Source organism: Canis lupus, chromosome 4 (assembly GCF_048164855.1).
Source record: "Canis lupus baileyi chromosome 4, mCanLup2.hap1, whole genome shotgun sequence".
Taxonomy (NCBI): domain Eukaryota; kingdom Metazoa; phylum Chordata; class Mammalia; order Carnivora; family Canidae; genus Canis; species Canis lupus.
Window position 1 is genome coordinate 53,318,538 of NC_132841.1, and position 27,102 is coordinate 53,345,639.

Genomic DNA, 27,102 nt, shown 5'->3' on the forward strand with positions numbered 1-27,102 from the left:
GCCCATGCAGTAGATCAATGATACCATTAAGGATGCCATTAAGGATGAACAGTTTTAATACTTCCATTTCACTGTCCATACCATATCAGAGGGATATCTCCTCATGTCCACAAAATGGCTGCTATAGTAACAGTGATCATGTCCTCACACTATAACATCTAAAGCAGAAAGGAGATGAACAGAAAAGAGCTTTCTTTGTATACCCGCTCTCTCTTCTATTAGGGAAAATGATTCCTTCAAAAGTATCCAATAGACTGCTCTTTATGTCTCAGTGGATAAAACCGGGGTCATATGCTCAACTCTAGACTAATCTTAGACTAAGGGAGCACTACTTGGCCCAGTATCTTCTAAATAAAAGCAGGATCTTATCAGAAAGGAAAAAGGGAGAATGGCTGAAAGGCAGGCAACCAATATTGATTACCATACTCTCCTTCCAAAATAGAGATAGATATAATAGAAAGTGCTGTGAAATAATAGATCAACAAAATGTTTCACTCTGCCTATGAGAACTAGAGATGGCTTTTTAAGGAATGGTACATTTAAGCTGAGTACTGAAGGGTAAATAGAAGTATATATATCAGACAAAGGATCAATATCTCAGAAATTCAGAGATAACAGACCTTAAAGAATATTAGAAAAAATTACATTTAACATGTACTCTTTCACAGTATTTTCCAAATCTGCCTCATTCCTTTCTATGACTTCTGTCTCCAGCCAAGTCAAAGCCAATAGAGCTTGGGTCTCTTTGGGTTGGTCAATAATGATTTTATGCTGTAGGAGGTCCAAGAAATATAAATGCAAAAACTACATTTTTACCAGCTGACCAAATGCTCTTTTGACCAAATAAGATAATAAAGCACATGGTATACACACTGTAAGGGACCTCAAATATTTGTTCCTTTTCCAGCTCCCTTTCTCTCTCTTTCGGTCTTCCCCATTTATTAATTATCTTGCACTCTTGTTTTAGGGAATGCCAAAAGTGAAAAGCTAGAACTTTGATTCTTCTGACAGTAATGAAATAGAAACTGCAGGATATCATGTGATAGAGACCACAGACTTATTCAGATTAAAACTATATTAGGGATCCCTGGGTGGCGCAGCGGTTTAGCGCCTGCCTTTGGCCCAGGGCGCGATCCTGGAGACCCGGGATCGAATCCCACATCGGGCTCCCGGTGCATGGAGCCTGCTTCTCCCTCTGCCTTTGTCTCTGGAGCGTGCTCTCTCTCTCTCTGTCTCTCAGTCTTTCATGAATAAATAAATAAATAAAATCTTAAAAAAAAAGATTAAAACTATATTAATCATTCTTTGCTGTGTAACAAGTTATCCCAAAGCTTAGTGGTTTTAAAACAACAATAAGTTTGTATTGTCTCACATAGTTTCTGTAAGTCTGGAATTCAGGAGTAGCCTAGCTGGGTGGTTTCAACTCAGGGTCTTTTGTGAGGTTGTAATTAAGATGCCAGTTGGATCTGTAGTCATTTGAGGGCTTGAATGGGGCTAGAGGATCTGCTTCCAACATAATTTATTCATGTGGCTGCTGGCAGGAAGCTCCAATCCTCTCCCTGTGACCTCTTCATATGGCTACTTAGTACATGGAGGCAGGATAGAGTGTCAGAGAAAACACAGATTGTTAGATGTTAGGATAACTAGATATGAAGTGAACTTGGATCCTTATTTTCCATCATATATAAAGGAAAATATCATAAAGAATAAAGACCTAAACACAAAAGATAAAATTATAAAACTAATGGAAGGAAATATAAAAGAAGTCTTTTGAGATCGTTGGGGTGGGAAAATATTTCTTAAACTAGACTCTGAAAGCACAGATTATAAGGTAAAAAAATAATGGATGCAATTGCATTAAGGATTCTGTTCAACAGAGAAAATCAGAGACAGATGAACAGATGGGTCACAGACAGGAAGATGTCTGCAATGTTTTAATACATATATAATAAACAAGGGACTCCTGAGGATCGACATGGAAAAAGCGGGAAACAATAATAAAATGATAAATGATTTGAATATGCATAATTACTAATTAAGAAGGCTAAAAACTTGAAAAAAAGAAGGCTGAAAGACTAGTAAGCTTACGATGAGATGGTCAATCTCTCTAATGATCAGAGAAGTGCAAATTAAAACAACAATCAGATACTTCCATACTCCAATAAGATTGGTGTATAGAAAAACGTATTGAATAAAACCAAGTGTTGGTAAAAAAAAAAATGGAAAACAGGAAATCCTTGTGTGCTGTTGTTATGAATTTGAAATGGAATTGCCACTTGAGAAAGCAATCTGTTAGTGAAGGGGTGCATGTGCACACCTAGAACCTAGCAATCCCACTTTGGCGTATATCTGCAGAGAAACTGCTGTACATGTTTATGGGGAGCATGTGCGGGACAACACTGCTTGTGGTAGAAACTTGCTGGAGGCACCCTAGGTCACCATCAGTAGAGCAATGGAGAAGTAAAAGTGCTTGACAGAATACAGAATTCAGGAGCTCAGAACCAGATGTGCCTGTATGACATGGACAGATCTTTCTACAGATTTTTCTGCTTCATAAGGGCAGAAAGTAGGTCAGTAGTTTCCAAGGGCTGGAGAAAGGGAAAATAGGGAATAATTGCTAATGGGTTTGAGATAATGAAAATATTTTAGAATACTGAAAATATTCTGGAATCAAATAGTGGTGATTACTGTGCAATGTTGTGACCACACCAAAAACCGCCACATTTTACACTTAAAAAATAAGCTTAAAAAATTGGTAAACACATCCACTGGAGAAAATACAGATAATCAAAAAAATTTTTTAATTATGCTAAATGAAAAAAATAAATTAAATCTGATCTAAGATGATATGTGTAAAATATATATATATATATATATATATATATATATATATGAAGCCCCTGGGTGGCTCAGTCAATGGAGTGTCCAACTCTTGGCTTCAGCTCAGATCATGATCTCAGGGTCTAGGATCCAGCCCCCTGAATCAGGCTCTATGCTCAGTGCAGAGTCTGTTTGTCCCTCCCCATCTGCTCCTCCCTGGTTCACATACTCTCTCTCTTCAATAAATAAATAAATAAATAAATAAATAAATAAATAAATATAAATAAAAATAAATAAAAATAAATAAAAATTAAAAAAATAAAAATAAAAATAAATAAATAAATAAATAAATAAATAAATCTATCTTAAAGAAAAAAACTAAAACCAAATACATGTATTCACCAAACACTATATATCACTCAATGATACTTACATAACCAAAGACACACTAAATACATTAAAGTGGGTGCCTGGGAATTGGGTGAGAGAAACTAGAATTGGAATTGGAATAGAAAATGGTGAATAAAGAAGTATCATAAAATAATAAAACAGGAATGGGGACTGCAGTAGACAGACTGATGCCTCTCTAAAGATATCCATATGCTAATCCTAGCAACAGGTGATATGTTTTCTTACATGGCAAAAGGGACTTTGCAGATAGGATTAAATTAAAGATTTAAAAATAGGGATATTATCGTAGATTATCTGGGTGAGCTCAATGCAATCATAAGGATATTTAAGAGATGGAAAAAGGAGATAAATGAGCCAGAGACGATGATGTAATGATGGAAGCACGGGGCGGGGCTGGGAGGTGGGGGCTAGAAGGTCAGAATGATACATTCGTTGGCTATGAAGATGAAAGAGGTCCATGAGCCAAGAAATGTGGGCAGCCTCTCAACAGTGGGAAATCAAGATTCTTCCCTAGAGCCTCCAGAAGGAAAGCAGCTTTACTGACGTCTTAGTTTTAGTTCCATGTGACCTATTTCAGACTTCTGACCTTCGGAATTATAAGGTAATAAATTTGTGTTGTTTTAAGTCATTAAATTTATGGCTGTAACAGCAATAGAAAATTTATATAGAGACTTGCTCAGAGCAAAGCCAATACTCTGCTGGAACTGGAGAGAATAATGAACTCAATTATCTATACAGAAAGTCCAAAAAGGAAAAAAAAGCCCATCATTCCCCATAAACAATTAGTACTTGGTTCATTCTGTTTGTTCTAAGAAGTAGCACGTAGTGGCGATTATAACCTAAACTTTCTAAAATATAAGTTTAATACATTTCACAATTTTGTAAGTATAAAAAGTACCCTCTTTTCACCAATTACCATGGATATTTGGTTTTTGTTTGTATCAACTGCTTGGGCTGCTATAAAAAAATACTACAGGCTGGATGGCTTAAAAAACACATTTATTTTCTCACATTTCTGGAGGCTAGAAGTCCTAGATCAAGATCTGAAAAGGCCCATTCTTAGTAAGAGCTCCCTTTCTGACTTGTAGATGACTACCTTCTTGCTATGTCCCCATATGGCCTCTCCTAGGTGTGTTCTCAAAGAAGGTGGGGAAGAGGAGAGAGGTCTCTGGCATCTCTTCTCATAAAGACACTAATCCTACTGGATCAAGACCCCACCCTTATAGCCTCATTTAAACTTATTTACATCTGTAGAGACCCTATCTCCAAATACAGCTATACTGGGAGTTAAGGCTTCAGTATATGAATTTAGGGGGGAGTTACAAACATTCAGTCTATAATATTGTTTTAGTGGATTCATTTTATGTAATGTTCTTAAGGGACATTTTTGCAACCTTAGACAGTTTTGTTAATTAATTTAAAATTTCTGTTAAAAAAGTAAGTTGTATAAGGGAAGATAAATTGTTTGTTATATAAGATGTTATATTTGTTATATTCCTAGTTTCTAGAACAGAGCTTAACATATTTTAGGGGTTCATTAAATATTTGCTGAATGAATAAATTAATTAATCAGTGAATGGAAACTCTCCTCTAGGCTTTCAGTTGGTAGATAATAGCAATCACAGAAAAGAACCAATCCCAGAACTTTCCATTTCTGGACAAGAATTTTTGGATCACTACTTAACCCTCAACAAGATTCAGATGGAAAGAGTCATTGCAGATAGATTTCTAAGATTTCTTTTTTTTTTTTTTTTTTTTTTTTTTTTGATTTCTAAGATTTCTATCATTAAGTAAATAATACCTTCTGCTATGCCTTACATAATTTGTCCAAAAAAAATAAAAAAAAAAAACAACTACAGAAGTCCATATGTTATTTGACAATTACGGATGTCCTTTCATGAAAGATGAGAGCAAAAATCTATCAGGCCCATTAACAAATCAAAGGATAGCTTTCCGTGAATAGAAATTTACTGTGAGGGGGGGTCCAGATGTTGGATTTCACAGACAAAAACTTCAAAGAAAGTATAAATATGTTCAAAGAATTAAATATATGGTGATAACAAACAAATTGGAAATATTAACATGTAAAAGTTATCAAAAATTGAAATTTGAGAGTTGAAAAGTACAATTGAAGTGAAAATTTCACTAGATAAGATCAACATTAAAATTGAGATGGTAGAAGAAAGAATCAGTAAACTTGAAGACAGATCAGTAGAAATGATTCAATCCAAAGACTAGAGATAAAAAGGATAAAGGAAAATAAATAGAGCATCAGAGACTTTCAGGATAATAGTAAGAATTCCGACATGTGTTAATGGGAGTCCCTGAAGAAAAAGAGAAAGAAAATAAGTAGGAAAAATATTTGAAGAAATAATGGCTGAAACCTTTCCAGAATTGATTTAAGAGAAACAAAACAAACTTATAGATAGAGAATCTCAACAAACCCCAAATAAGATAAAAATAAAGAGAACCACACCTAAACTCATGATACCCAAACTCCCAAAAGCTAAGAACAAGGAAAAAATTATGAAAGCTTCAAAAGAACAATGACTCATTATGCATGGAGGGAGGGAATAAAAATATAACTACTGGCTAACTTCTCCTCAGAAACAAAAGAGGATACTGAATCTACAGATTCAAGGTGCTGAAAGAAAGAAATGGAAGAGATCAATTAGGAATTCTATATCCAATGAAACTAGTCTTCAAAGATGAAGGTAAAATATTTACATAGAAATAAAAACTGAAAAAAAAAAAGAAATAAAAACTGAGAGAAGTTGTTGCTAGCAGACCTGTCTTCCAAGAAATATTAAAAGAAATTATGCTTGACAATAACTTGGATTTGCAGGGAGGAAAGAAGAGCATGGGAAATAAAAAACATGTAGGTAAATATAAAAGGCCATATAATTTTTCTTTCTTAATTTCTTTGAAAAATATGTTTGTTCAAGGCATGAATATATTGCTATTCAGTTTATAACATATATAGGTATGATATATATGATAATAATAGCATAAAGCAAAAAGGAGGAAATGGAGTTCTGGTGAAACATATTTTACCAGAATTAAATAAGTACTAACCTATCCTTGGGAAATCTATTAACCTAATCTTATACCTAAAGGAACTAGAAAAAGAACAACAAAACCTAAAACCAGCAAAAGGAAGGAAATAATAAAGATTGGAGCAGAAATAAGTGACACAGAAACTAAAGAAGCAGGACAGATCAATGAAACCAGGAGCTGGTTCTTTGAAAAGATCAACAAAATTAATAAACCTCTAGCCAGACTGAGAGAGAGAGAGAGAGAGAGAGAGAGAAAATTCAAAATTACAAATGAAAGGAGAAATAACCACCAACACCACATAAATGCAAACAATTGTAAGAGAATAGTATTAAAAACTGTATGCCAAAAAATTGGACAACCTAGAAAAATGGATAAATTCTTAGAAACATATAACCTATCAAAACTGAAGCAGGAAGAAATAGAAAATAAGAACAGACCAATTACCAGCAAGGAGATTGAATCAGTAATCAAAAAACTCCCAACAAACAAAAGTCCAAAAAGTAGATGGCTTCACAAATGAATTCTACCAAATACTTAAAGAAGAATTAATACCTATTTTTCTTAAACTATTCCAAAAAAATGCAAGCAGCGGGAAAACTTCCAAATTCATTCTATGAGGGCAGCATTACCCAAAACTAAATTAAAAAAAAAAAAAGAACAGAGGCCAACATCTCTTACGAACATAGATGCAAAAATCCTCAACAAAATAATAGTAAACCAAATCCAAAAATTCACTTAAAAAATCATCACAATCAAGTGGGATTTATTCCTGGGATGCAAGAGTAGTTTGTAAATCAATTAACATGATACATCACTTCAATAAAAGGATAAAAATCATATGATCATTTCAATAGATGCAGAAAAAACATTTGACAAAGTACAACATTTATTCATATAAAAGCCCTCAACAAAGTAGGTTTAGAGGTAAAATTTCTCAACACAATAAAGGCCATATATGGGGCATCTGGGTGGCTTAGGGGTTGAGCATTGGCCTTTGGGTCAGGTCATGATCCAGGGGTCCTGGGATGAGTCCTGAATTGGGCTCTCCACAGAGAGCCTACTTCTCCCTCTGCCTATGTCTCTCTGTCTCTCATGAATAAATAAATAAAATATTAAAAAAAATAAAGGCCATATATGGAAATCCCACAGTAAACACCACACTCCATGGGGAAAAACAGAACTTTTCTAAAGACAGGAACAAGGCAAGGATATCCACTCTCACCACTTTTATTCAACATAGTACTGGAAGTCCTAGCCACAGCATTCAGAGAACAAAAAAGAAATAAAAGTCATCCAAATCAGGAAGGAAGAAGTAGAAACTCTCATTATTTGCCGATGACATGATGCTATATATAGAAAACACAAAGAACTCCACCAAAAAAAAAATACTAGAACTGATAAATGAATTTAGTCAAGTTGCAAGATAAAAAGAAATTGATGTGTAGAAAACTGTTATATATCTATACACTAATTATGAAGCAGTAGAAAGAGAAATTCAGAAAACAATCCCATTTACAACTATACCAAAAATAGTAAGATACCTAAAAATAAACCTAACCAAAGAGGCGAAAGACCTGTACTCTGAAAACTATAAAACATTGATGAAAGAAATTGAAGAAGACACAAAGAAATGGAAAGACATGTTCATGGACTAGAAGACAAATATTGTTAAAATGTCTTTACTATCCAATGTAATCTATATATTCAATGCAATCTCTACCAAAATACCAAAAGGATTTTTCACAGAACTAGAACAAATAATCCTAAAATTTGTATGGAAATACAAAAGGCCCTGAAATGCCAGAGCAATCTTTTTTTTTTCTTTTAAAGATTTTATTTATTTATTCATGAGAGACAGAGAGAGAGAGAGGCAGAGACACATGCAGAGGGAGAAGCAGGCTCCCTTCAGGGAGCTCGTTGTGGGACTCAATCCCAGGACCCCAGGATCATGCCTTGAGCTGAAGGCAGATGCTCAGCTGCTGAGCCACCCAGGAATCCCCAGAGCAATCTTTAAAAAAGCAAACCTGGAGGCATCACAATTCTGAATTTCAAGTTATGTTACATAGCTGTAGTAACCAAAACAGTATGATACTGGCACAAAAATAGAAACATAGATCAATAGAACAGAATAGAAAACCCAGAAATCAGCCCACAATTATATGGTTAATTAATCTTCAACAAAGAAGGAAAGACTATCCAATGAGGTAAAGATAGTCTCTTCAACAAATAGTCTTGGGAAAACTGTCCAGCTACTGCAAAAGAATGAAACTGGACTACTTTCTTATACCAAAATGATTAAATAAATGGATTAATAAACCCAAAATGGATTAAAGATCTAGATGTGAGACCTGAAGTCATAAAAATCCTAGAAGAGAGCACAGGCAATACTGTCTCTGACACTGACCATAGCAAACATTTTTCTACATATGTCTTCTGAGGCAAGAGAAAGAAAAGCAAAAATAAACTATTGAGACTACATCAAAATAAAAATTTCCTGCACATTTAAGGAAACAATCAACAAGACAAAAAGGCAACCTACTGAATGGGAGAAGATACTTACAGATGATATATCCAAAAAAAGGTTAGTATCCAAAATATATAAAGGACTTATACAACTCAACAGCCAAAATCCCCCAAATAATCCAATTTAAAAAGGGTCAGAGGCATGAATATTCATTTCTCGAAAGAAGACATAGAGATGGCCAACAGATACATGAAAAGATGCTCAACATCACCGATCCTCAGGGAAATGCAAATCAAAACTACAATTAAATATCACCTCAACCTGTTGGAATGGCTAACATAAAAAGCTCCAGAAACAATAAATGTTGCCAAGGATGTGGAGAAAAAGAAACCTTCTTGCACTATTAGTGGGAATGCAAACTGGTGCAGCCACTGTGGAAACAGCATGGAGATTCCTCAAAAAGTTAAAAATAGAACCACCCTACTATCCAGTAATTGCACTACCGAGTGTTTACCTAAATAAATAAAAACACTAATTCAAAGGGATACATGCACCTCTATGTTTATTGCAGCATTATTTACAATAGCCACATTATGGAAGCAGCCTGTGTCCATCAATAGATGAATGGATAAAGGAGATGTGAGATAGGTATTATTCAGCCATAGGAAAGAATGAAATCTTACATTTGTAACAAGAATGAGGCTAGAAAGCTAACTAATAGGAAAGTGATTGGATGGGAAGAGGTATATCAAGGAAACACTAACCACAAGAAAGCTGGAGAGGCTGTATTAAAATAGACTTTAAAAAAATCGCTAGAGACAGAGAGGAACATTTCATAATGACAACAGGGCAAATTTATCAAAAAGATATCGCAATTCCAAATAAACTTGCATCTAACAAGAGAAACCCAAGATATGTGAGGCCAAAATTTTTAGCTTTGAAAGGAGAAAACAGACTATTCAGTAATTACAGTTGGATATTTCAACATTTCTCTCTCACTGATAATATAACTAGACAGCAAATCACAAAGGATATAGAATACTTGAACAATACTATTAAACAACTAGAACACTCCACCCAACAACAGTAGAATATACATTCTTTTCCAGTACACATTAAAGATTCTCTAGAATATACCATATGCTAGGTGATAGGACAAGTGACAATACATTTATAAGGGTTGATATCATACAAATATGTTCTCTGACCATAGTGGAATTATTTTAAGATTTATTTATTCATGAGAGACACACACAGAGAGAGAGGCAGAGACATACACAGAGGGAGAAGCAGGCTCCTCATAGGGAGCCCAATGTGGGACTTGATGCCGGATCCTGGGATCACACCTGTGCCTCAGGCAGACACTCGGCTGCTGAGCCACCCAGGTGTCCCACCATAGTGGAATGAAATTAGAAACCAATAATAGAAGCAAATCTGGAAAAGCTCTATATTGTTGGAAATTAAACAATATGCTTCTAAATAATTCATGAATCAAGAAGAAATCACAAGAGAAATTTTAAAATTTCTTCTTTTGGGGTGCAATCTTTTGGGTTTTCCACATAGAGTATCATGTCATCTCTGAAGAGTAAGAGTTTGACTACTTTGCTGATTTGGATCCTTTTATTTCTTTTTGTTGTCTGATTGCTGAGGCTAGGACTTCTAGTACTATGTTGAACAACACTGGTGAGAGCGGACATCCCTATTGTATTCCTCTCATTAGGGGAAAAGCTTTGTTTTTCCCCATTGAGAATAATATTCACTGTGGGCTCCTTGTATATAGCTTTTATGATATTGAGGTATGTTCCCTTTATCCCTACACTTTGGGGAGTTTTAATCAAGAAAGGATACTGTACTTTGTCAAATGCTTTTCCTGCATCTACTAAGAGGATCATATAGTTCTTGCCCTTTCTTTTATTAATGTAGTGTGTATCACATCAATTGATTTGTGGATGTTGAACCACTCTTGCAGCCCAGAAATAAATCCCATTTGGTCATGGTAAATAATGCTTTTAATGTACTGTTGGATCCTATTAGCTAGTAGATACTAGCCAATCTTGGTGAAAATTTTTACATCCATGTTCATCAGGGATATTGGTCTGTAATTCTCCTTTTTGGTCTTGCCTTGGGATCAAGGTAATGCTGGCCTCATAGAAAGTCTGGAAGTTTTCCTTCCATTTACATTTTCTGAAACAGCTTTACAAGAATATATATTAATTATTTTTAAAAATATTTGGTAGAATACCCCTGGGAAGACACAGGTCCCTCCACTGTTATTTGTTGGGAGATTTTTGATGACTGCTTCCATTTCTTTGCTGGTTAGGGTCTGACAGGTTTTCTATTTCTTCCTTTCTTGGTTTTGGAAGTTTATACAATTCTAGGAATGCATCCATTTCTTCTAGATTGCCTAATTTGTTGGCATATAGTTGCTCATAATATGGTCTTATAATTGTGTTTCTTCAGTGTTGGTTCTGATCTCTTCTCTTTCATTCATGATTTTATTTATTTGGGTCCTTCCTTTCTCTTTTCTTTTTGATAAGTCTGGCCAGGGGGTTTATTGATCTTATTAACTCTTTCAAAGATCCAACTCCGAGTGAAATAAGTCAATCAGAGAAAGACAAACATTATATGGTCTCATTCATTTGGGGGATATAGGTAATAGTGAAAGGGAACAAAGGGGAAAGGAGAAAAAATAAGTGGGAAATATCAGAAAGGGAGACAGAACATGGAAGACTCCTAACTCTGAGAAACAAAATAGGGGTGGTGGAAGGGGAAGAGGGCGGGGGGTGGGAGTGACTGAGTGGCGGGCACTGAGATGGGCACTTGACGGGATGAGCGCTGGGTGTTATTCTGTATGTTGGCAAATTGAACACCAATAAAAAATAAATTTATTATTAAAAAAAAAAAAACAAAGATCAGCTCCTAGTTTTGTTGATCTGTTCTACCATTCTTCTGGTTTCTATTTCACTGATTTCTGCTCAAATCTTTATTAATTCTTTTTCTCTTATGGGTTTAGGTTTTATTTGCTGTTCTTTCTCCAGTTCCTTTAGGTATACGGTTAAGTTGTGTATTTGGTTGTATATTTGAGACCTTGTTTCTTAAAAAAGGCTTGTATTGCTATATACTTCTCTCTTAGGACTGCCTTTGCTGCATCACGAAGGTCTCAAACAGTTGTGTTTTCATTTTCACTAGTTTCCATGAATTTTTAAAATTCTTCTTTAATTTCCTGGGTGACTCATCCATTCCTTAGGAGGATGCTCTTTAACCTCCGTGTATGTGAGTTCTTTCCAAATTCCCTCCTATGACTGAGCTCTAGTTTCAAAGCATTATGGTCTAAAAACATGCAGAGAATGATCCCAATCTTTTAGTACTGGTTGAGACCTGATTTATGATCCAGTATGTAATCTCTTCTGGAGAATGTTTCATGTGCACTTGAGAAGAATGTGTATTGTGTTGCTTTAGGATGGAGGGCTCTGAATATACCTGTGAAGTCCATCTGGTCCAGCGTGTCATTCAAAGCCCTTGTTTCCTTGCTGATCTTCTGCTTAGATTATTTGTCCATTGCAGTAAGTGGGGTGTGAAATTCCCTACTATTATTGTATATTAGCAATGTGCTGCTTTAATTTTGTTACTAGTTAGTTTATATAATTGGTTGCTCCGTATTAGGGCCATAAATGTTTACAATTGTTAGGTCTTATTGAATAGACCCTTTAATTATTATATAGTGTTCTTCCTCATCTCTTATTACAGTATTTGGGCTAGAACTCAAACAGGAATTCAGCAAAGTGGCAGGATACAAAATCAATGCGCAGAAACCAGTTGCATTCTATACACTAACAATGAAATAGAAGAAAGAGAAAATAAGGAATCAATCTCATTTACAATTGTACCAAAAACCTAGGAATAAACCTAACCAAAGAGGCAAAATATCTGTACTCTGAAAACTACAGAACAGTCATGAAAGAAATTTAGAAAGGATAGGAAGAATATTGTTAAAATGTCTATGCTACCCAGAGCAATCTATACATTCAGTGCAATCCCTATCAAAATACCATCAACTTTTTTTACAGAGCTGGAACAAATAATTCTAAAATTCATATGGAACCAGAAAAGACCCTGAATAGCCAAAGGAATGTTGAAAACCAAAGCTGGTGGCATTACAATTCCAGACTTTCAGTTCTACTACAAAGCTGTAATCACCAAGTGCAGTACTGGCATAAAAACAGACACATCAATGGAACAGAATAGAGAACCTAGGAATGGACCCTCAACTCTATGGTCAGTCAACTAATTTTCAACAACAGAAAAGAATATCCAATGGAAAAAAGACAGTCTCTTCAACAAACGGTGTTGGGAAAGTTGGATAGTCACATGCAGAAGAATGAAACTGGACCACTGTCTTACACCATACACAAAAATAGACTCAAAATGGATGGAGACCTAAATGTGAGACAGGAATCCATCAAAATCCTAGAGAAGAACACAAGCAGCAATCTCTGTGACCTTGGCTGCAGAAACTCCATGCTAGACATGTCTCCAAAGAAAGAGAAACAAAGGCAAAAATGAACTATTGGGACTTCATCAAGATAAAAAGCTTTTGCACAGCAAGTGAAACAGTTGACAAAAAAAAAAAAAAAAAGTTGACAGAATGGGAGAAGATATTGGCAAATGCCTTATCAGATAAAGGGCTAATACCCAAGATCTATAAAGAACTTATCAAACTCAACACTCAAAGAACAAATAATCCAATCAAGAAATGGGCAGAAGACACAGACATTTCCCCAAAGAAGACATACAAATGGCCAACAGTCACATGAAAAAATGCTCCACATCACTGGGCATTAGGGAAATACAAATCAAAACCACAGTGAGATACCACCTCACACCAGTCAGAATGGTTAAAATTAACAAGTTAGGAAATGACAGATGTTAGCAAGGATGCAGAGAAAGGGGAGCCCTCTTACACTCTTGGTGGGAATACAAGTTGACACAGTTACTCTGGAAAATAGTATGGAGGTTCCTCAAAAAGTTGAAAATAGAGTTATCCTATGACCCAGCAATTGCACTACTAGGGATTTACCCCAAAGATACAAATGTAGAGATCCAAAGGGGCACCTGCACCCCAATGTTTATAGCAGCAATGTCCACAACAACCCAACTATGGAATGAGCCCAGATGTCCATCAAGAGATGAATAAAGAAGATCTGGTATATATATTACACTACGGAATATTACTCAACTAACAAAAAAAGGGAAATCTTGCCATTTGCAACAATGTGGATGGAACTGGAGGGTATTATGCTAAGCAAAATAAGTCAATCAGAGAAAGACAGTTATCATATGATCTCACTCATATGTGAAATTTAAGGATAAAACAGAGGGTCATAGGGGAAGGAAGAGAAAAATAAAAGAAGATGAAATTAGAGAGGGAAACAAACCATAAGAGACTCTTAAATCACAGGAAGCAAACTGAGGGTTGCTGGAGGGGAGTGGGATGGGGAAACGGGTTAACTGGGTGATGGACATTAAAGAGGGCACATGATAAAATGAGCACTGGGTATCATGTAAGACTGATAAATCACTGACTTCTACTTCTGAAACTAATAATACACTGTGTGTTAACTGAATTTAAATAAAAAATAAAAATATAATAAGCAAGAAAAGCATCTCTACTGGATGAACATAAAATCATGACATATTAAAACTAATAGGATATAGGTAAAGCAGTACACAAGAGGGAAATTCATAGCTTTAAAATGTTTGTATCAGGAAGGAAATGAGATTTAAAATCAATAACCTAAAAAAAAAAAAACAATTAACTAAGCTCTCAACTTAAGAAATTAGAAAAGAAGAGCAATTAAACCCAAAGTAAGTAAAAGGAAGGAAATAATAAAGATCTCAACAGAAATCAATGTTTTAAAAAAACAGCAAAACACTAGACACAATCAATAAAACTGATCGTTCTTTCAAAAGATCTACAGAATTGATAAAATGTTAGTAAAATGACCAAGAGAAAAAGAGAAAAGACAAATTACCAAAATTAGGAACGAGAGAGGAAATATTCTGCACCCTACAAAATTAAAAAGATTAAAAAGGAATATTATAAGCAATCTTATGCCAATAATTCGACAACTTAGTTGAAATGAACAAATTTGCAGACAGAAATGACAAAATTAACTCCAAATGAAATACAAAATCTGAATGGGCTAATATCAAGTAAAGACATTACTTAATTGAATTACTGAAAAATATAGGCAAGTTGAGGCCCAGATGGCTTTCTTTACTGATGAATTTGTTTTTTTTTTTTAGATCCATTTATTTATTTGAGAGAGAGGAAGAGAGAAAGTGAGTGTGCAGGGGGAGGAGCAGAAGAAGAGAAATCCTCAAGCAGACTCCCTGCTGAGCATGGAGCCCAACCTGATACCCAATCCCAGGAACCTGAGACATGACCTGAACTGAAATCAACAGCTAAACACCTAGTTGACTAAGCCACTCAGACATCCCTTTACTGGTGGATTTTATCAACATTTAAGGAATTATTAATAGCAATTACATAAAAACTCTTTAAAAAACAGAAGAGAACACTTTCCAGCTCATTTTACCCTGATACCAAAGCTGCACAGATATTAGAAAACTATAGACCAATACCTTTCATGAATATAAATGTTAAAATTCTTTTTTAAAAAGATTTTATTTATTTATTCATGAGAGAGAGAGAGAGAGGCGGAGACATAGTCGGAGGAAGAGGCAGGCTCCCTGTGAGGAGCCTGATATGGGACTCCATCCCAGGACCTCAGAATAGCGACCTGAGCCAAAGGCAGATGCTCAACCACTGAGCAACCCAGGTGCCCCAAATGTTAAAATCCTTAAAAAAATAGTGATTGTCTCCAGTAATGTATAAAAAGGATTATATATTATGACCAGGTAGGGTTTACCCAGATTAGCTTAACATCTAAATATCACTTAATGTAATGCATATATTAATAGGATAAAGCCAAAGTCAGCAATCTACAGCCCACAGACCAAATTTGGTATGTCTTTTGTCTCAGTAAATACAGTATTATTGGAATACAATTATGCCCATTCATTCACATGTTATCTATAATTGCTTTCATGCTATAAGAGCAAAATTGATTGATTGAAACAGAGATCGTGTAGCTCACAACACTAAAAATATTTACTATACGGTCCTTTTAAAAAATATTGCTGACGCCTGGAATAAAGAAGAAAGTCATATGATAATTTCAACAGATGTGGAAAATACATCTGACAAAATCCAACCAACATAATAAAGCTTTCAACAAATTAGGCCTAGAACGAAACTTTTTTAATTTCATAAAGGGCAGCTATATACAAAACCTACAACTAACACCATACTTAAAGATGAAAGACAATGCTTTCCCCCAATATTAGGTACAAAGCAAGGATGTCCACTCTTTCCACTTCTATTCAACATTGGACTGGAGCTTCTAGCCAGTGCAACAGGCAAGAAAATGTGAATATAATATCAATAAACAACCAATTAGAAATTAAGTTAAGAAAAATTTATATTCACAACAGTATACAAATATTCGGGACTAAATTTAACAAAAGAAGTGCAGACTATACATACCAAAAATTATAAGACATTGTCAAGAAAAATTAAAGACCAAAATCAATGCAGATATGCCTAAAGTCTGCAAATTGGAAGACTCAATGTTATTAAGATATCTATTTTCTCAAAACTGACCCAAAGATTCAATGGAATTCTTATGTAAATACCAATGGACTTTGCTGTGTAAATTGATAAGCTAATGCTGAAATTTACATAGAAATCCCAAAGACCAAAAACAGCTAATATGGTTTTTAAAAAGAACTAAGTTTGAGGACTTATTTGACCTAATTTCAAAATTTACCATAAATCTGTAGTAATCAAGACAGTGCAGTGTCACATTTATAGAGAAAAACCTTTTTAACTTTAGGTTAGGCAAAAATTTCTTCGATATGATGACAGGCATATTGCTAAATTAGACTCCATCAAAGTTTAAAACTTGCTCTTCAAAAGACACCATTAAGAATGAAAAATAAGAAGAATGAAAAGAAGTCACAGACTGGAAGAAAATATTTGCAAACATACATCTAATAAAGAACCTGCATCCAGAACATATTAAGAAACCCTGAAAAAGAATCCCTAAAAAATCAAAATTAAGAAAACCAACAACCAAATCTAAGAAAATGGGCAAAAAGACTTTAATAGACGGTAGGCAATGAAAATATATGAATAGCAACTAAGCATATGAAAAAACACTGTCATTATTCATTGTGAAAATGTAATTTTATTAAAGATTATATTTATTTATTTGAGAAAGAGAACACAAGAGAGCAGAAAGCAATCACAAGTGGGGGGAGGGCAGAAGAAGAAGCAGACTGAGCAGGAAGCCCCATGAGGGGTTCAATCCCAGGATCTGAGGATCCTGAACCAAAGGCAGATGCTTCATCAGCTGAGCCCCCCAGGCAACCTGTGAAATTGTCATTTTAAATCACAATTATTTACTGCTATGTATACTACATACCCACTTGAATGGCTAAGATTTAAATGACTTATGATACCAAATGTTGGAGAAGAAGCAGAGAAGCTGGGATCCTTATATATTGTGAGTGGAAATGTAAAATAGTACCTATTTTGCAAAGTAGTCTGACAGTTTTTAAAAATGTTATACATATACTTACCATATAACCTAGTAATTCTGTTCCTAGGTACCACAAATATTTGTATATGAGTGGACATGATATTCATAGCAGCTAAAATCTAGAAATAATCCAAAAACCCATCAGCAAGAAAGTAGATAAACAAGATGAGTGAAAGACATCTTACAACAGAATAACTATATACAATTTGGTACTTCCATACAACGGAATACAACTCTGTAATAAAAAAGGAATGAATTACTAATACATTCAACTTGGATGAGCTTCAAAAATAGTATGCTATGTTAAAGAAGCTAACAGTTAAGTTTACATATGATTCTGTTTAAATGAAATTTCTAGAAAAGGGAAAATTAGAGACAAAAGCACCTGGGGTTGGAGGTGGGGGCAGAGTTTTACTGCAAACAGAAACATGAGTGTTTTGGGTTTCATTTCTGAACTTTTTTGAGTTGATGGAAATGTTCTCAAATGAGACTGTAGTGATGGTTACACAACTTTATAAATTTATTAACACTCGTCAAATTGTACATTTAACTGTAAACTTATGATATAGAAATCAAAACTCAATGAAGTTACTTTCTGTTTAAAAACAAAAAGAAAAAAGAAAAAATAAATAAAAACAAAAAGATTGCTCTTTGCTTAAAATACACTCGCCATATACTATTTGTATTGCTGTTACACAGGAGTGTCCTATCACTTTTTAAAATTACTAATTCAGATTGGAATATGAAGTGTTCCTGCACAAAATCAATACTGACTTGATTCATTTCTCTGCCTCTTCTATCATTCCTGTGCACATACTTGGCTCTATAGTTCAACCCTAGTTCAGCAATTTTCAAAGTGTGGTTCAGAGACCAATTCTTTCTGAAAGCCTGCTAGGTTAATACTTTTTCCATAATAATTCTAAGACAATATTTGCCTTTTTCACTTTATTCTTTTATGAATGCACAGTAAGACTTTGCATATGACATATGAATCACAACAGATTGCATGAAGCAGACATGAGAATCCAACGGTTTTTTTTTTTTTTTTTTTTTTAACTAAGCCAGACAGATTTACAAAACCACTTGTCTGGTTTTAGGGAAAATATAGTTTTAGCATAAAAGTGTGTCATAGTAATATGTAATGGGTTTATTATTGATATTTTAAATGAATTGATAACTATTTTTAAAGTCCTCAGTTTTTATGGCAAATATTTATAGATAAAATCATACCGATAGATAAAAGAACAAAATTGGATAAATAAAAGCTTTTTGGAATCTTCAGTCATTTTGGTGGATGTAAAGGGTTCTGAGATAATGAAGTTTGAGAATCACTGCCCTTGTCCACCTGCCAGGTATAAGAATTCCTGTTTGCCACATCTGACAACAAGGGATTAGAGAACTGGGCAGATCTTCTTTGAAAGCTAACTTTGTCTTGGTTGCAAAAATCATCTGCTTCAAGATGAACCTATAGGTTTTAGTCAGGTCATCATTTAGAAATGTAGCAACTGTTAATCCAGATTTTTCTTTTTCTTGATGGAAATACGCAGAGTCCTAGAAAAGGAGAAACATAGTCATGGAAAGGACTTGAAGCAGCACCTAGCATAAGAATAAGCCCTTAAAATAGGTAGTAATTACTATGTTATTATTAGACTACAGCAGTTCTTATTTATCTAACACGTATTTATTAAATGCCTACTATAAGCCAGGCTCTATGGGTCAGCATTGAGGATTCAATAACGAGGAAAACACTGCCTGTCCTCAAGGAGTTTATAGTCAAGGAATGAAGTCAGGAGAGTAATGACATAAAGAAATACATAATTGGGGGGCACCTGGGTGGCTCAGTGATTGAGCATCTGCCTTCAGCTCAGATCGTGATCCTGGGGTCCTGGGATCCAGTCCCACGTTGGGCTTCCGCGTTGGGCTCCCAGGACGGAGCCTGCTTCTCCCTCTGCCTATGTCTCTGCCTCCTTCTTTGTGTCTCTCACGAATAAATAAAAATAAGACATACTTACGAATTGTGGAAGAGTTTTAAAAGAAGTGATGGACATCCAAGTGCATAAAGGAGATCTGACGTGATTTTCAGAATCAGACAAGATTTCTCCGAGGAAGTGACGGCTGAACTGCAAGTTGAAAAATAAGCAGGAAGAGGCAAGGAGACACAAGGGAGAAACAACATTCAAAGCCCCTTCAGGTAGAATGATGAAAGGCCAGTGTGGCTGGAGTCCACAGCGCCTGAGACATTTGGGGCTTTAATATGCTTTGCAGGTATATTAGACCTTTATCATGCGGTCAGCGGGGAGCCATGGGACTATTTAGGAGAATGCGGTGAGACAGAACCAGATTTTCACTTTTAAAAAGATCTCTGGCAGCTGGAACATAGAGGAACAAGGGTGAAAAACGGAGACTATCCACACAGCGATGGCTGTATCCAGGTGGAAGGTGATGGAGGCTTAGAACAGAGTAATGGCGGCGGAGCCCAAAGAAGCAAATGAGTGTGGGATGTTCTTTTTGCAAGTAAGTGGTTAACTGTAAGTTCAACTAGTACAGTCACTGTACTAAAGGGGAGCTGCAAAATCTGCCCCCCCCCCCGCCCCCCAGGCACAGATCCCAAACCCCAACGTGATGCCCGGGGCCCTTTGCTGTATTCAGGCCGGGCAAGTCGCACGTACACGGCCTGGTGCCCCACCCTGCGTAAGGGGCTCACCCGACTTTATCCCCTGGAGGTCAGCGGAGTGGAACCGGGCCGTTTCCTGGCAACACCATTGTCGGGCTCCCCGGGCGGGGGAGGGGTAACTAAGGACAACGGCCGGCTGAGAACTCCGGAAGAGACGCCAAGTCAGACGGGGAAAATGGGCAGCACGTGGCACAGCGCAGGCCGCCGCGGGTGATTCGAGGGCTCAGCACGCGGCCGGAGCGGAGGGCGGGAGGGGCCGGAGAATGCGCCTGTGATTGGACAGCCGAGGGAACAGCGGCCCCTGTGATTGGACGAGGCCGGGCCCCAGGGCCGCTTCTGGCACCGCGTAGGGTTCTGGGTAGCAAGGCCCTTGGAAGGGTCTTAACCGAAAGGGGGAGGGGGAAGGTCGCCAACAAACGGCTGAGCTCACAATCCGGGCCGGGGCCGGGCCGGGGCGTCCCCCTCCCCCCATGGAGAGGGCCAGGCCGGAGCCGCCGCCCCAGCCGCGCCAACTGCCGCGGACGACCCCGCCGCGCCCGCTCCGCCCTGCTCCTCCCCAGCCGCCGGTCGAGGGCGCCTCCTTCCGGGCTGCGGCCGCGGAGCTGCCGCCGTCGCCGCCTACCCCGTGCGCGGCCGCCATTGCGACCGTGGCCTCGTCGTGCGGGGAGGCCCAGGCGTCGGGGGTACAGCCCGCGGCACGGCGGCTGCTGCAGGTGAAGCCCGAGCAGGTGCTGCTGCTCCCGCCGGGGCCGCCGCTGGCTCAGGCCCGGGACGAAGGCGGCGTCCCCTCGCCCGCGCAGGCGCGGCTGCTGCAGCTGAGGCCCGAGCTGCTGCTGCTGCCGCTGCCGCCGCCGCCGCCGCCGCCGCCGCCGCCGCCCCCGCCCGCGTCCGACGGCGCCCCCTGCAGACCCGACTTGCACGCGGCGCAGCCTCGGGCCCTGCTCGTCAAGGCGGAGAAGCAGGAGCAGGGGCCCGGCTCGGAGCCGTCGCCGTCGGCGGGGACGCGGAGGCCTGCGGACGGGGGCCCTCGGGCCTCCAGGGCGGCCAAGCTGGAAGGCCCGGGGCCAGCTCTCGACGGCCGCCGGGGGGACCAGAAGAAGGGCAGGCTGGAGGCGGAGGCGGTCACGAGGGACGCGCCGAAAGGCGGGGAAGGCAAAAACCTGGCGGCCGTCAGAGAAGGGGTCATCAAAACGGAGGAGCCCGAGGGGCCCCGCGAGGACTGCAGACTGGGCGGGGAGCCCGCGTCCAATGGCCTGGTCCATGGCAGCAAGGAGGTCATCCTGGCCCAGCCGTCCAGCGCCTTTGGGCCCCACCAGCAGGATCTCAGGATCCCTCTGACTCTCCACGCGGTCCCCCCTGGGGCCCGGATCCAGTTTCAGGGACCTCCACCTTCAGAGCTGATACGGTTGACCAAGGTCCCCTTGACGCCAGTGCCTATTAAAATGCAATCTTTACTGGAGCCTTCTGTAAAAATTGAGACCAAAGATGTCCCGCTCACCGTGCTTCCCTCAGATGCAGGTATTAGACGGCAGGGGAATCTGGTTTTCACACTTCGTCGGTGTGGCCCCCTAGCTGATATGTCAGCAGTTCAGAAGCCTAAACTATAAAAATAAAATCACGGAACTGATTCGTTACAGGGCAAAGTCTGCACAGGTATCACTTCCAATTGACTTGTACATATACCAGTAAAGTACACTAACATGTTCCAAGATTCCCAGGCATTTTTAAGAAAATCTGTTCTAAGGCCCAGTGAATGATGAGATTTAGAGGTGACCAATGTTTATACACAAAGTCAAAGTTTCCTCACTAGGTCACACAGCTATCTCAGCCGTCAGTTTCTATGCTGCACTTTGTAATAGTGTATTATGGTACTATTAGATATAGTGTACTAGAAGACATTATTATAGTAGATCAATGTTTTTTATAGGCATCAAGAAAACCTCAAATGGTGCTTAGTGAAAAAATTCATAATCAAAAGTTTATACTGAATTTGTGATTCAGGAGGCGATTCGTCTTCTTTAAAAATCAATGGTAAACATTTTTCAAAGAAAACAGTACATGATAAATGTAACGCTTTAGTATTCTAAAAGCTAAGGATTTATGGAAATATAGAAACTTAAAATACTTAGAATAAGCTAGGAAATGTTTTCTAAGAAATGACTATAGTTAGCAGTAATGACTACAAATAGGTATTTTTATCTCTACCCATTATTTACGAATATGTAGTTAGAAAATTCTTTAAGATTTAATTCGGACAATTTTATGCTCATGAATGTCATGAAAAATCATTAATCATCAGTTCATATTTTAATTAACATTTATATTTATTTTTTTTCTTATTATTTTCCTTACTGATCTCACCCTCTTGGTTTTATAGACTTCATTTTCTAAAGGAGAGAAAGGGAAAGCTTTCCTTATAGTAATTTAGACTTTTGTGCATTTAAAAAGCTTGTATATATCAAGTTAACTAAAGAGAAACAAAATAAGTTTATAGAGAGTTGTTTTTGATGAATTACATAAGAGATATGAATTTAGCCACCTTTTTAAAATTGTAATTTCACCTGATTATGTGACTCTCAAAAAGCCACTTTTATTATTTTTCTTTTGTTTTTTCCTCCCAGGACATAGGATTAGTATCAATGACCCACCCTGGCAAAAGCTTCACCTTCCTAATGAAATAGACTATAGTATTATATTATTAATTTCTTTGCTTGAACAGGCACTACAGGAACATGTAAATGAGTTCCTGTAAACATTTAGGGAAAATGTAGCTAGTGCTAGGATTATAGTCATGAATAAGTCATAGATACTGTCCCTCAGTAATAGAGTATTTTTAATGGGAAAGAAACTAAATGTTAATTATTGGTAGAGGTATTACTAAAGCGCAAAGAAGTAACAAGCCAGCAGTTTACTGTTTCTTAACATTATTACTCCTACAATATCTTCAACAATATTATTCTTTTTGAGGAAAAGAAGAGTCATTCTAAGCCATAGTTTAGAATGCTGAGTTCAGGAGTTATGAGGCATTCTGGAATACTGGCAGTTCTTTGACTATATTTTCTCCAGTTAAAAAATATAGTTGAAGGCGCACTTCACTTTAACATTGTGTGTGTGTGTGTGTATGTGCGTTTGTGGCACATTAATTCAGTCTCTTAATTTTTGTCATGTAGGAATACCAGATACTCCCTTCAGTAAGGACAGAAATGGTCATGTGAAGCGACCCATGAATGCATTTATGGTTTGGGCAAGGATTCACCGGCCAGCACTAGCCAAAGCTAACCCAGCAGCCAACAATGCAGAAATCAGTGTCCAGCTCGGGTTAGAGTGGAACAAACTTAGTGAAGAACAAAAGAAACCCTATTATGATGAAGCACAAAAGATTAAAGAAAAGCACAGAGAGGAGTTTCCTGGTAATCAAATGAATTAAACAAAACCTCTTTCTAATTTTTTCTAAATTTATTTAGGTAAAGATTAGTTTAGGTTGAGACTGAAAGATAAAAATGCATCATTTTTTTTCTAGTCTGATATGTACAATAAAGAGAATAATGGCTAATATTATAGTAATGATTGAATTGATACGGGGCGTACGTTTCCTTAAATAGAACCAAGTAGAGGAATATCTGGTCTCATATTGCCAATTGATAACAAACCAGGGGACATAATTTTACTGTAGCTTTGATTAAATATACTGATATGAATTTAATGAAGGTAAAACTCCAGAGTTCAGGCTACAATTTTGCAAATATACTAGAAAATGAAGAGTTAAAATTATAGCAACAGAAACAAATATGCATCATACACATAATGAAAATGGAGGGATTGACACCGTGCTCCATTTTAATGTTATATGGTTATCAGGACACAGTTTTGTCTTTTAATTTATAAATTTATCCTCATGATAATGTAGTTTGAAACAATTTCTGATTTACTCCTCAGCCACAAGGATGTTTAGATTAAGCATATGTAAAGGCAAGTGTATGGCCAACACGATCATGCATGATGGGAAAATAATTTTTTTTTTAAAAAAAAATATGAGCAGAAAGGTTTGGGGTGTTATGGAGAACCAGTGATTCTCCTGGTTATTCAGTGGCTGCAAACTGTTAAACTTCACCATCCTGACTTGGAAAGGAAATTGGGTGATTTGTGAACTTGAGACTGCCAAGTTTAGGAGAATGGCTCTTCCTAAGGTAGGCATAAAATTAGTAACTGGTCATTAGTGACCATTCCATGTAAGGTATAGACAATTGAATCTCACTGAAAGTGAGGGAACAGGAGGAGATGAGTAATATCTTACAGGGGCATTATTTTATAGGTAAAGGAAAAACTTTGAGATTCAAACTCAAACTCAATGTCTTTAATGTTGATGTTACTGTGGATTCAATATATGTCTTTGGATATAAGACACTTAACCTCACTCTTCCTCTGACTTATGGGTTACAATATTAACCACTAGTTAGGAGCTATATGGATATTAAAATGCACAGAAATTGCATAATAAAGCTGGAAAAGATCTTTAGGCAATAACTTATGTTTTTTTTAATTTAGAAGTATTTTGGATTTTTTTTATTGTGAAAAGAACTATTTATTTTTTTATTTTTTTTAAGAACTATTTAAATGCTAAATAGGATCTTTATGTTCAAATTAAAAATCACTTATCTTCTTCTACAGGTTGGGTTTATCAACCTCGTCCAGGGAAGCGAAAACGCTTCCCTCTAAGTGTTTCCAATGTATTTTCTGGTACCACACAGAATATCATCTCTACAAATCCTACAACAATATATCCTTATCGCTCACCTACCTACTCTGTGGTAATTCCCAGCCTACAAAACACCATCACTCATCCAGTTGGTGAGTTTGTTTTAGTTGTAGATTATGAATTTTTAAATAGCTGTGTGAAAATTTTACCTTAAGTTGAAATTTTGTTTCTGTTAGCTTAAGAATTATTAAAACAACAATATTAAGGGGAAAAAATCAAGAAGAAAATAAAAACATGAACTCAGAGAAGGAAAAGGTACAGAAGACATGAAAGCATTTGGTTTGCCAGAGTAGCAAAAGTTTCATGTGTAAAATCTCAGACCTTTTAACCAAATCAGGATAAGCCCATAGATTAGGCAGATAAGATAATGCAGGAAATGACTGAGGTAATTCAATAGGAAATAGGAGTATCTTTTACTATCAGCATAAAAGAATACCTTGCTAATGGGATATAGAGCATCCTGTTCTGGAATTTAGCAATCATGACTGATCTGTTAAGATCATTCATTCTCTCACTGCTCTAGAAAAGCAGTGGAAGTAATCTATTTTCTACCAAATATTTGTTTCTTTAATATTGCCTTTCCCTAAATTTCTGCTCTATTACCAGTTCTTTATAGCATTCCTGTCTGTTCCTTTTAAGAATCTAAAGTTGAGAAACTAGTATCTTAGTAACTTGTAGGGCTGTCCATCATGGGTTTGTTCTTCTAGAACCTATTTTAACCATCTCTTAGACAGAGCTTTGTACATTCAATACTTACTATTACTTGTCCTAAAACTACTGCTCTTTCCAGTTTCCACTGCTTTCCAGTTTATTACCCTTCTGGTAATAAAGCCCCCCCGTGTGCTGAGAGATTTAGATATCTTAAAAATCGACTTCTTAGAATATTACACATTTTCAATTTTTTTCTATGTATCATTATAGCAATTGACAGCAACAAAGCCACAGTCAAGATATCTAGTATCAAGAGATAGATGCAGAAAGCTCATTCTATTGTCCCATTCTCCCCCAGCATAGTCAGGAACTTCCACACTTCAATATTTGGTAGTATTTGCTTTAATCTTGTATTTCAAATTAAGTGTTAACTTTGTTTTGTCTCCTATGTTATTTATGATTTCTGCTTTCATAACTTATATTTCTTCTCTTTATTCCTTTTTCTAAGACCTCTTTTCTTTCTGCTTCTGCCTATGGTTAAATGCTATATGAGATCATTTGTATCATTTGTATTAGCACCAATATTATTCTTCTAATATTTTCTCAGTTCTGACTGAGTTTCTTAGTGAATGTCACCTAAGATCTAGTTATATTAATTTTGTCAATTTGGACTAGAACACTCTGTGAACTTGCAATTATACCATAGTAATGTATATATTCTTAACCTATCTGCAATGAAAATGAGTTGGGGTTCAGAAATCTTAGTCTTCTTTAGTTGGAAGGAGTTTATTGAATCTTTCTGCTCTTCTTTCCATTGCCTTTTATATTGTAGTGACTAGTCCACTGATTCCACTGGGTTTCTTCCTTCTGTAAGAGTCATGTAGCATTGGCTTTGAGGTCCCTCAGATGTGACTCCTTCAATTTTCCTTTCGACTGCCTAATTTTTATTTGCACCTACACAGTTGAGCTTCTAGTTTTACACATTTGGACAATACTTTCATCTTTAAAAGATGTCTTTCAAAAAAATAAAAAATAAAAGATGTCTTTCCTTTTTGATGGATTCTCTTTGATTTGGTCAGTTAACTAATAACAACTTTCTGATTTTTGAGGCGCTCTATTTTCTTTCTAGGCTTTTAGCATCATAATATAAAATAACTTTCATTTTTTTAATGAACTCTTAATTTAAAAAAAAAAAAGAACTCTTAATTTTATTTATCCCTATTAGCCTTTTTTCCCCTAGCCAACATCTATATTTCCAAAAATCTAATAACCCCAGGATGGACTTTTTTGTCTTTTCTGGTTAAGATCTTAAATTTAAGTATACTGTGATCACTGCTGCCTAATATTTCATGTACAGAATTCATGCACTTTCTAGTAGTCTTTATCCATTATTTGGTCCTCAAACTTATTTCATTTTACTGTGTATTCTAAGAAACTTATTTGTTCTAATAAGCAGTTATTTGTTATGTATTGTATCATCCTAGCACATTTTTATCTCATTGAGTCAATCTATTTGAAATCTAGCAATGCAGTTTGGTTTTTTCCCTTGTTTTGGTGAATATTTCCATCTCAGATGTTTTCTGTCTACAGTATATTCCACTGT

At 36.8% G+C, this 27,102-nt stretch overlaps 2 protein-coding genes across 12 annotated transcripts in view; one reads left to right on the forward strand and one right to left on the reverse strand.

Annotated features, from left to right (window-relative positions):
* Positions 1–20,846, reverse strand: part of THG1L (tRNA-histidine guanylyltransferase 1 like) — a 39,126-nt gene extending 18,280 nt beyond the window's left edge. For 2 of the 8 annotated variants that reach the window (XR_012029955.1, XM_072824345.1), the window contains exon 1: positions 19,431–20,038. Coding sequence is in view for 5 of the 8 variants with exons in the window: in XM_072824345.1 (XP_072680446.1) it covers positions 19,431–19,594 (164 nt within the window). In the remaining 3 variants the exon portion in view is untranslated. The other 6 variants (XM_072824348.1, XM_072824346.1, XM_072824347.1 and 3 more) reach the window with 6 other exon arrangements.
* The window catches only part of SOX30 (SRY-box transcription factor 30), a 29,273-nt gene continuing 22,485 nt past the window's right edge, over positions 20,315–27,102 (forward strand). The window contains exons 1-3 of one of the 4 annotated variants that reach the window (XM_072824344.1): positions 20,315–21,610; positions 23,263–23,502; positions 24,761–24,940. In XM_072824344.1, coding sequence (XP_072680445.1) covers positions 20,563–21,610; positions 23,263–23,502; positions 24,761–24,940 — 1,468 coding nt within the window. In that variant the 5' untranslated portion in view covers positions 20,315–20,562. The remainder of the gene's footprint in view (positions 21,611–23,262; positions 23,503–24,760; positions 24,941–27,102) is intronic. The other 3 variants (XM_072824343.1, XM_072824341.1, XM_072824342.1) reach the window with 3 other exon arrangements.